The 11,440-nt window shown below is 38.8% G+C and overlaps 2 protein-coding genes across 2 annotated transcripts in view; one reads left to right on the forward strand and one right to left on the reverse strand.

Moving 5' to 3' along the window:
• Window positions 1-8,024, reverse strand: part of LOC111069217 (piezo-type mechanosensitive ion channel component) — a 33,203-nt gene extending 25,179 nt beyond the window's left edge. The window contains 1 exon segment of the mRNA XM_022359167.2: window positions 7,502-8,024. The gene's annotated coding sequence lies outside the window, so the exon portion shown is untranslated.
• A 981-nt stretch (window positions 8,025-9,005) lies between these two features.
• Window positions 9,006-11,249, forward strand: LOC111069223. Its single transcript, XM_022359190.2, has 4 exons — window positions 9,006-9,095; window positions 9,364-9,614; window positions 9,686-10,504; window positions 10,581-11,249. Exons 2-4 carry the CDS (start codon window positions 9,402-9,404, stop codon window positions 11,247-11,249), a joined length of 1,701 nt encoding a protein of 566 aa, XP_022214882.2. The 5' UTR covers window positions 9,006-9,095; window positions 9,364-9,401.
• Window positions 11,250-11,440: the final 191 nt, after the last annotated feature.

The raw sequence follows: 11,440 nt of genomic DNA on the forward strand, positions 1-11,440 counted from the left end.
ACAGTATTAAAATTAGCCCTATTATTCCAAGCGCCTAACATAATATCAATATAAATATTATTACATTTTTTCTCATCATTGAAAATTATGCTTTGTTTTTGCTACTTTTACTTATTGCAAATTGAAAATCAGCAAATTGCAATCGGACAACGCTATGTCGAACAATTAGCTGACATTTTAGTAGCCCCTTTTCATATGAAATTTTCTGATCAGCTTTGTAACACTTAAACATAGTAAACTATATAAAAAGCGGTCAGTGACCCGCAGTTGAAGTGTCACGAAATACTTCATCTGACAGAAATAACAATAATCGGGTTTGCTCGTATTTCATCCCGCATTAATCAAGCGGGTTCAATTAAATTACACAAATTGTCGTTAATGTACAATAAATTCAAATGACATTATTAATTAATTTTATGTGCGCAGGGAGCTGACTTCCTCATCTGTACGATAATTGGGTCACTTCCAGTGACGCCCTCCGCCTCTTCCACCAATTCCATTGTACCCTTACATGTAGAAAGTATGGAAAAGGGCAGCAGCTTGCTCTAAGAATTATATATGTACATTTACATACATATGTATACGTAAATTTCACAAGGGAAATTAATTTCAAAGTTGCAACCGCGCCACATGTCTCACAACCCAAGAACCCTTCCCCACACCACACACATTTCGAGGAGAAGGTAGACGGGCAGAAGGCGGGGGCTAATGGTCCAACAAGCTGTGGCCAACGCCTTCGTTTCACTTAAAGTGACAGGACATGGTCAGGGGGAAGGGCGAAAGCGGGGCGGGAAATACCAAAATGCATATTCGTCTTTGGTCTTGGCCTACATTTATCTTTTCGACCGAGCCCCCAACGATTCACGCGGACCTGCACTGTGGAATTCAATAGTCAAGATAGATAAGTGCAAATAATTTTTATTTTAACTCCATCGGTACGAAATAGCTACAGAAATTAATATACTGTGTAATGTATTGGGAATTTCGGGTCAAAATATGCTAATCGGCACGATGCACGATTTTTCACACTGCATGAATACAATCCACTAATTGTGATATGTGCAAAAACACAAAGCAAAAACTCAGCTTGAAGAACGGTTGAGCAAATTAACAATAAACTAGAAGTAGTATATCTTGAAATATCTTCATAGGTCATTGCGCCGTAGTCGAGTTCTGCCCCCAACTTGAGCACATTTACTTACTCTACCTTTACTATCAACCAATAAACATAAACTTCTGCTCTGTAACGAGCCATACATTTTTTACTAGCAGTTAATTCAATTCAGCCCATTGTTGAACACGCCAGCTGTGCCACCAGAGCATCCCCAACAATGTGGGGTTCAATGGGAGGTTCAGCTTTCCGGGGAGTCGCCGCATCGGGCAAATATCGTTAAATGTGCAGTGCGCGCTCTGTTTGACCTGTCGGAGGATATTACCCATGCGACATGTGTGCCGTGTGTGTCCAAAACGGAGGCGGAGCTCCTGCTATGTTGTCCACTAACAAACAATTTCGCTGATGCATTTGAGCAAGAGAAACCGTTTGTAATGTTCTAAGGGTTTTTTTATTCCGTTTCTGTTTTTTTCCAGCTCTTGTATTTTTTAATTTATTTGAAAGCGACTGAAAGCCGTACCCTTTCACGTACCGGACACATGCCCGTACACGTACACGTACACGGAGCCATGTGTGCCATTACTCCGCCCTGAAAATTGTCGCGACGTTAATAGTGACAAATTTGGCGGAATGGTAATGGACAGGACTGGACATGACCTTATCCTTTTCCAGATCGCACTCCTCCTCATGTGAGTGCTTTCCATTTCATTTGAGAGTGTCATAAAAGCCTCTTTTTCCGTCATTTTATGAGTTCTGCCCTCCCCTTTACTTGCTAATTTGATCATCATTTCGGCTCTCTTTAATAACAAGCGAGATTATATTCGGCTGAAAGCCCCATTAAAGTGGGCAAAATGTCATATTCCTTTCATTCATCATAATACATCACGGGGATAGTTTGTCATGTCCCTCTCCCTATTCCGCTTTTACGTTGACTTTGGCTTTCCTCCAGTTTTCCACAGAAAAGACACGCAACAGTTTCTACTGTTCTATTCGTAGTTTCTCCCGACGGTAGGTGGGTGGCGGGTGTAGGGTGGCGGTAGGGTCACCTGTCAAATGAATGTCATCCTCGCAGACTGTCCCAAGGATTATGACCCGGCATTAACATTTGCCCCAAAATGGTTGACTCTTACTCGGACATTCGTGTCAACAGGTTATGGCCAAAACTAAGGAATGAGAAAATAGTTGACTAGAACATTTGCTTGCCTTATAAAGTTCCTTATGTATACATATACATATATTTATTTGTATGTATGTTTACGTATGTACCGTCTTCTATTTATTTCATACCATATTTTCATTATTCCACGGGAGAGTACAATAACTGTACCAAATTTGTTAGAGTTTTGTTAATAATATTGATTGCAACTAATTAACATTTAATTTCTGTAACATTCCAAATATTTTCTATACTTTTCTTCATTTTAAAAAGCGCAAAAACTTGACAAGAACGATTGTTATACCCGTACTCAAAAAGAGTTAAGGGGTATATTAGATTTGTGGTAAAAGTGGATGTGTGCAACGCAGGGAAGGAAACGATTCCGACCCCTTAAGGTTTATATATTCTTGATCAGCCTCAATAGCCGAGTCTATATAGCCATGTCTGTCTGTCTGTCCGTCCGTCCCGAATTTTGTTTCCTGACTCATGTGACTCACCCAACAATAGACGAAAATCTGTGGCAGCCACAATTTTGAAGAAACTAAAAAAATAAAAGCGCATTATCATAGAAAATAAAAATGTCTATCAGATTGCCGAATCTGGTACCCATCGGATCAATATTATAGCCAGAAAAAATAAATTCATTTTCAGTGGCTTCCCCCACCTCCTCCAGGACGTCCGTCTCTTTCTCGCTCTTTCTCGCTCGCACGCACTCTGCCCTGTGCAATGCGCGACCTTTGCGGAGAGGATATAGAATCTACATTTTAGATGTAGAATCTACATTGTAGATGTATAATGTAGATGTAGATAACAGATGTAGCAAAACAAATGTAAAAAGTTAAATTTTTTAAAATTCTACATAAATCATAAGCTAAAATATGTACATACTGACTGATTACGGGTATAAAAGAAGAGTCGCGTCCACAGAAGCGACTCACACGTTCATTCTCGTAATTTTTTTGTAGTGTCGAAATATTTTTCCTCTTTGCTTATCTGAGAATCTATTTGCCAACTATAAATAATATAGTAAATAATCATTTGGGAGAGAACACAACCGTAAGCCCAGAATCGGTTTTATTCTCACGGCCCCCGCCGAAACAGTGCAAATAAAATGGCATTCACGCATGAGAAGTCAGAGAAGCCGTCTATGAACAGCGACTATACGAGCCACTTAGAACTTGCCGGCTATATATTTATCTTGTGATATATATATTTTTGCAATATCTTTATCATACCTCCACTTCCCCGCGCCACCATCACACCCACATACACTCAAACACATATACACACTCAATATACACACACTCAAACACTAGAATATTACACACCCACAGTGCAAAGATATGCTGTGTGGGGAAAATTGTGGCAAATTTAATTATGACGATAAAACTGAAATTTAATTAAATCATTCAAAAGCGGACAGCACGAATTCTATACAATAAATGAAAGCATTCAGACATAAATAAAATTATAAAATATTTCTGTAGTCAGACCCTCAAGAGCCTAGAAATCATATATAAATTGAGACTAAAACTAGTTCTGTCCAGAGACCGGCAAATGACTAACCAGAAAACCAGACTCGGACTCAGAGACTATGCTTTGTTTTATTGTTCCCATACATACATACGTATGTATACATATGTATGTATATGTGTAGGAATATTAATACTTTTCCATGTGCGATGACGCAACAACGCACGAATTGTTGAGGAATTCGTGTGTTTTATAGTATAAAATTTATACCATTTTTGTTTCGTTTCTCGTTTGCCTCTGGCGGCAGAGTTAGGTTAAAATATTTTACTTCGGAAAAGGCTCCGGCAAGGCAAAGGCTGAACAGGTAGGCCAAATTACTAGTAACAAGAAACAATGCCATCTGCTGCCTTCCGTCATCACTATCTTTTCGTCTTGAAATGCATTCCATCCCTGCTGTACCTGCAGGAGTGTGCTCGGGGCAGCTGGATGCTCGGACAAGGCAAGAAATAGACAAAGTCAACTGAGAGATTTGTCTTTTATGTGGCGGAACTGGGACCAGTTCTGTTCAAACTTTTTGTCTTTTCTTATGTGGTAGCAAATTACTCAAATTTTTTTAAACTGTAACCTTGAGTATTATCTTGGAACTTACTTTAAAGAACTATTCCTGAGCTATGTGCTTTTTATCGCATGATTCCAATACATTCTGAATTCATTCGGGTTCAGTCTGAGCCAAATGTACTCACGGAAGAATTTTCATTGAAAAATATAATTATACTAGGCTCTTATATAGTTTTTGTCAAATGCACATTATGGATTAAGGGGATTCTTTAACTGAACAGAAATAGTCCCAGAGGACAATCCTAGTGTAACCATTTTACTTCGCTTCACTGAACCAATAACCAACATTTTTCATCTGCCACCTCGAATGGGCATTCATGTTCTCCTTTATGGCATTTCAATATATTTTACATGGATTCGATCTTTCATTCTTCCTTTTTATGGTTCGAGTTCTATGCACAACCCAATATGTTAACAGAAATAGGCAGAAGGCGAGTGAACAATCGGGGGCTAGAGTGAACACAAAAGAAAAATTGCAGTGGCATCGTAGGGCAAAACAAACAAAACAAGCTGAAAAATAACTGCAGCTGTTGCAGTTTTATAAATGTGGTTGGCGCATGGGCATAGGGTATGGGCCAACCTCTATACCCCAACCATCCAAGGCCTAACTATCCTCTCTATATATGTACGTACTGTGTGGGTGCTAGGAGAAGTGGGGAGTGTTGTCGCTTGGGTTGGCGGATGGCTCTCCTCCACAAGTGAAATTTTCTCGTGCCAAATTTGTACTGAGAAACCTAGTCGTTGATGAGAACTACGTGTAGCGGGGCCACTTGGGAAGGTAAACGACTTTTAAGCACTGACAGTGAAAAAGTTTTGGGAGAACTTTTTCGAGGTTGCACAAGGCACAACATAAACTAATTGCAACAACATTTGAGTTCTGTTCGTTTTATAGCCAAAAAATAATCAGAAAAGATACTTTGAGAAATAAAAATGGAAAGTAACGATAGGAGGTAAGAGCTTAAATGGCTTTTCCACTCATTCTTTCCAATTAATCGATGGGTAAACAATTGGCTGTGGGTTATGTACATCAGCCATTATAACTGATATCGCTGCAAGAAACCAACACTGAACCGTATCAATTGTGTGTTATAATATGTATAAGGTTTGGTTGAAGGAAATCTCTCAAATATCCTTCTAGAAATAGCGGAATTCTGGGGTGAAACAAAAGTCATAAAATGTACGATCTTTAAAGTAATAAAAGCGTAAGGAAATGTACAAAAAAAATCATGTACAGTTCTTTGAACATAAATTCTTTAAACTTAAAATTCCCATTTACATTCTTCATACTCAAAAATCAACTCAAATCAGCACTCTGCTCGCCATCCGCAAATCCAAACAAAGATTCTTTAAACAATTAAAAAAAAATAGAAAAGAGCAGGCGAGCCAGAGTGCTGAAATCAAAGTTGAAATACTTTGATCGGATAAAAGTCAATTTTAATAAAAAAAAAATTAAGCTATCGAACAATTTTGATCAGACCTAAGATTTGGAATCTTTAAAATATTAATAAACATATTAAAGATTTTATTTCATTGAAAATAAATTTCAAAATCGTGATAATGAGAGCCGAGACAGACGGCCAGGTGACTGCCACAGACAAGAAGCAGATGCAGTAAATTACAGAATCCAAAATTTGTATATAATAATTATAAAAACAAACTCTAAGCAATATACCAGACGAAACATAAATTGATATATTTGGTTTTCTCGATTGCTTTTTTTTTAGCTCTAAAGCTCTTTTATGCCCCCATTGATTCTTAACCCTAAGCAATATAATTATCTGTGGTATGTTCCTTGATTTTGGGTCTAACAATATTCAAAGTAGGGAAACCCTGCTCCCAAGAAATCTATCGTCGAAGTGCAAGCCAGTGCAAGTCACTTCCCATCGTTAAAAATGATTGAGTTGTCACCTGACTCCGCTGTAGTAATATCAAGTATGTAAATATTAAACAAATGACAAGGTTTGAATTTCTCAGGCAAGAACGAACCACAGACCCGTGAGTCCGTGGCCATATGTTGGGAGAGTGTAAGTGCAGTATCTGTTGATATGACTTTTTATTGTATATCCATATCTTCCACTGTAACTCTCGCTCACGTGTTTCTATTGACCATGACTAATTAAAATTATAAAACGACATATTTATGTATGTAAGAATTCAAAGCGGGGACTGCTACTGGGTCAACTTCGCATTCGGTTCGAATTAACCCTTATCGCAGAACAAACAAAAACAATGGATGACTGATCAATGCACCGGAGAAAGGCGTAGGGCTTCCCTTATTACGCTATAGGGAAAATAAATAAATGCTTTTTACGCTGATTTGTGTTGCTTTGTTCTATTTCTGTGCTAATTCCCAAAACCAATTGATGAAGGGGGAACAGGAGGCTTGTTCGGATTGATCTGAATGCGTTAATGAATGTATAAATAGCTCAACAGCTGAATACACTGCAAGCGAAAGAGAATACGATAACAGACAGAGCAGAGGGTATGCGGTGTGTGTGTGTTTGTGCAAAGATTAAGTGTAGCCCGAAAGTAAAACCAAAGCAAACAAAATGTGACAGACAGAGAGAGAGAGGAACCACAATGTAGAACATGAGAAATTTGAATAATATATGAGTTCGACTGACTAAATGATACCCATTATCCGGGATTTATTTTAAGGTGACCTAAACATAACATGTACCCACAGTCAAACTATATATGTATATAAATTCTAGTCCTTAACGACTACACATACAGGAAGTGGACTATTCCTTCTGATTATATAAACATGACAAAGGAGTTGTGCAATTTAATCGTCAAACTTGATACTCTGTTTTGGATAGCAGATCCGCAATATAGACTCCGCAATATACAGGGTACTATAAATATTGTCTCGTGTTGATATTGCTGTTTGCTCTTCACACCCCCCTTCCGCAACTAAGGCCACCCATCGGAGAATGGTAGCGCGAAATCTGTTGTTAAGCTAACCACAATTTATTTAAAGTTTATAAACTGTTAAAAATACACATTCCAGCCATGTAGTGCACGGTACCCTCCCCAGCAGTTGCTAGGGCACGCGGAAAGAGCACAAAACAAATAAATAAACTAGTTTGTTGCTGTATTTATCAAACCCTTGCTAGTTTTTTATTTTGCGATAATCATACCCGTTCCACATTTGCATAAGCTCTGCCTGCTGCCGCTGCCGGAGACCGACCACAACAAACACACCGACGGGGATTCGGTTTCAACAAAAAACATCAACAGCAAAACACTCTTAAACTTCACTTTCGCTTGGAGGAGAATCTATTTAAACTTTCAGAACTCTCTTTTAATCACTTGTTACACCCTGTTGCCCCCTGCCATGCGGGTGATTCTTCTATTTGATTATTTTGTACCACTTCTTTGCGCAATTATTGTTTTGTTGTGCCTTCGATTTTTACAGACGGATGCCGCGTAAAAACACCGCGCACACGGTTTCCAACTTGATTCACATGAATTTCTCTACGAACACTGGCTCAGGAGAACAACTTCTGGTAAACAATTGTGTTTTACTGGCTTGTTGACCATACTTTTCGTTCTTTGGGCGCCCGACACCACCAAAAGATATATATATATTTCTTATAGTGTTTGGTTTGAACGTACGCTTATGTTGTGTCCCAAACACGTTGTTTATCGAAGACCCGCGCGCAGCAAATTCATTCAAAAAACCGTACCACATTACATTTTACCCAACGTACACCCCGGCGCTGGCGTCGCTGCAGGCGTCATTTCAGAAAGGAATGTACAAAAAGGTGTGGGCAACAGGTAAAACGAGCCAGCCACAAGCAACGCTTGCTGGCTGAGCTCACCTCTTTTTTACATACCATGCAAATCAAGGTATATAAGTGAACGACAAGGTGAGGTGAGGTTCCTGGGCCGCTGCACTAAATTATATGCATGTGTGTATAGTACGTTCGTGAAACATGTTGCTGGCAACAACCGGTTTCCTGGACCTGTTCATAATATATGTTTTTATACCCTTTTTTTATACCTGAGATTAAAATGAATATACATATATCATAAAATGAACAAACTAGATTTGAAAATTATAATAAAAATAGTAATATGTTCATTTTAATTTTCCAAACGGGATAAACTAAAATGTGTTAGTCATGATCAATTGAATCCAACCAAAATAAATATTACAATATGTCTTTCAAGGGTATCAATAGTAGTTCAATTCTGCTTGCAATGTTGCAAGAGAAAATTCCCTTTGCTCTCTCGACTCGTTTTGTTTATACGCATGGTATAAATATATTAGGTGTATTAACTCAGCTCCATATGAGGGACATAGCTTCTCTCAAACAAAAGTTAACATGTTCTCTCGTTCATTTTGAGCGCATGTTATAACTATACAGGTATGATCAACTAAGGGAGCCTCTTTTTAATGGACTTAATTTATTTCACACAATACACGGAATCGTGGAATCGACACTTATTTGTTCATGAAAATGAAATGATACAAATTAATATTAAATATTAATTCTGTTCATATGCAATGATTTATTTTATTTTTCATTGTGAACGCATGATATTGAGCCTCTTTTTAGGGACTTAATTAGAATCCTACATAAGCTTGGACCAGCAAGCAGAAACATGATGATCTGAGTATTGTGAGTCGTGTTTGTGTTTGTTTTCAGTCGCAGTTTTCTTGTTGATATAATAAAGATAGTTTTCCATCAATAAAAGAAAGGGATTTTTATTTTTGTCAAAGAAAAGGTAAGTATTTCACTTTGTTTACAGTGTTTTCATTGTATTTTTTAATTTATCGTCGTGTTTAAGTTTAGGCATCACATAAATGTTTGTCTCTTTGAAAAATGGCTGTCATTCCCGGTTATGAACACCGTCATGTAACCGGGTGTGGGTTTGGTTCTGGTTTTTTTTTTTTGCTATTTAATGCGTGTTTTTGGTTGAGAGACTGCGTATTACGTGGTTTATGTTAACGTAACGTAATGTCACTGTTTTAATGCATTTTACGTGTTGTTAGCCTGGTCAACACCGGAAAAATCATTTAATCAACCAAAAATGGATTTCAATGCGCTGTTGCAAGCCATCAAGTGCTGCCTAGCGGACAAGAATCCTGCCAAAGGGACTGCTAAAGCATATGGAATTCCTCGGAGTAGTCTGATGCGCTATATAAAGAAAGTTTCAGGTCAGTTTGGCGAAATTTCATCCTTGGAAGATAGTGTTTTGTTTGAATTCGTCCGTAATTGCAGCCAACGTACACCATCAAACATGGTAAGTTTATTGTTTGTCTTTTTCTAATGTATCGCATCATAATTTTATTTACCATACTTCTTTTTGTAAAGGTTTTCTCTTCGGCTCAAGAAAAGGACCTTGTCCAACACATTTTGAAGTGCGTCAACCAAAGCATCAATGAGCTTAGAAAATTGGCTTACCAATTCGCGAAGAAACTCGAGGTTGACTACCCAGAAAATTGGGATAAAGATCAGATGGCTGGTCGTCATTGGTATACGAATTTCATACGCCGGCACTCTGAACTCGCTTTGCGCTCACCGAAACAGAATTCCATACACACGGAGTACCGTGTGAAAGCCTTTTGTAAGAAAACTGTAGACATCTTCTTCCGGAATTTTGGCCAGTTGCTTGACGAGCATCACTTCGAAGCGACTCATATCTATAATATGGACGAGTCAGGCTTTTCAACATGTCGCCATGTCGGAAAGATTCAGGCCGCCGAAAGACGAACGATGATCACAATAGCGTTAACCGTAAATGCTACTGGCAACAGCATTCCACCGTTTTTTCTCTTTCCTAGAAAAGAGATGCAGACCAGCTTCTTAGACAATGTCTCATCGGGAACTGTTGGTTTTGCTAACGGTTCTGGCAGGATGTGCGCGCCAGAGTTGGAACGATATATACGACATTTAGTTGCCTGTGTTAAGCCTACTCCAGCTTCTCCTATCTTGCTGCTTCTCGACGACGGTAATTCGTCACATTTATCCATTGAAGCCATCGATTTTGCCGTTGCCAATGGAGTGCATATCCTCTCCTTCCCACCAAACTGCAGTCACAAAATGCAGCCATTAGACGTGTCCATCTACGGACCGCTAAAGACTTATTACAAGTCTGAGTGTGACGCTTGGCAAAAAAATAATGTTAACAAGGTAGGATTTGTCGTTCGAAAGAAGATTTTTGACTCCATCAATTTTAATTTTTTTAATTTTCACCTCGTTGTTCTAGGTGTTGGAAATTCGTCACATTGCTGGCTTGGTATGTGAGACCCTAGATCTGTTGACACCCAAAATCATCAAACGCGGCTTCAGAGCTACTGGAATCTCTCCATTCGATCCAGACATATTCGGCGACTATGACTTTTTGCAAACTGATGAGCAAACTGATGTGAGTGAGGCTCCTGTTGATGAAGAGGATCAGCGCGGATCAGATTTTGTACGTCAGGAGGTTGTGTTTACCACACCAGAACCATCGACATCTTCAACGAGCTGCCTATCACTTTCGGAAGAAATTGATCCTTTGAGAGCGGCTACACCTAAGAAGTCTTCGAATCGTGGTCGAAAGCCGATGCAAAGCTCCTTGCTTACTTTTCCTGAATGCATTGCTTCTATGAAGGAAAAATCAGCTATGAAAGATTCGAAGCTATCAGATATGCAGGCATCTGTTTCTCCCCAGAAAAAGCGAGGACGCAAGGCAACACTAGCCAAACCATCCACTAAGCTCACCAAGGAAACTCTGACTAAACCATTAGCTAAGCGCACCAAGGCTCTATCATCTGACGATGATAAGGAGTTCTGTCTCATCTGTCTGCACCTTCTGCCAAGGAAATTAACCGCCGCAAACTCCATTAAATGCCGGGAATGTAGTCAGTCGTCCGGTGCATTTAAAGTGCGCTGATATGCGTGCCAGCTACTTCACATGCAAGCATTGCGATTCTGATTGTGATGAGTAATGTAAAAACGTGTCATATATTTTTGTTCTTTTTGTCAGTAAAGGTCCTTAAATAACAAAAAATTTCATTTTCTCTTTATTTGTGGTGGTTTTCTTTCATATTTTTTTAGGTTTAGCGGATTTTTCAAGGGTGCCCA

The sequence above is a fragment of the Drosophila obscura genome, unplaced genomic scaffold, assembly GCF_018151105.1.
Source record: "Drosophila obscura isolate BZ-5 IFL unplaced genomic scaffold, ASM1815110v1 contig_9, whole genome shotgun sequence".
Classification (NCBI taxonomy): domain Eukaryota; kingdom Metazoa; phylum Arthropoda; class Insecta; order Diptera; family Drosophilidae; genus Drosophila; species Drosophila obscura.

What these genes read in the sequence shown, in the direction of transcription:
- LOC111069223 (XM_022359190.2), top strand. Translation starts at nt 9,402, where the DNA reads ATGGATTTCAATGCGCTGTTGCAAGCCATCAAGTGCTGCCTAGCGGAC. An exon ending in AACGTACACCATCAAACATG is followed by an intron (nt 9,615 to 9,685) that starts GTAAGTTTATTG and finishes CTTTTTGTAAAG; the next exon opens with GTTTTCTCTTCGGCTCAAGA. An exon ending in AAAAAAATAATGTTAACAAG is followed by an intron (nt 10,505 to 10,580) that starts GTAGGATTTGTC and finishes TCGTTGTTCTAG; the next exon opens with GTGTTGGAAATTCGTCACAT.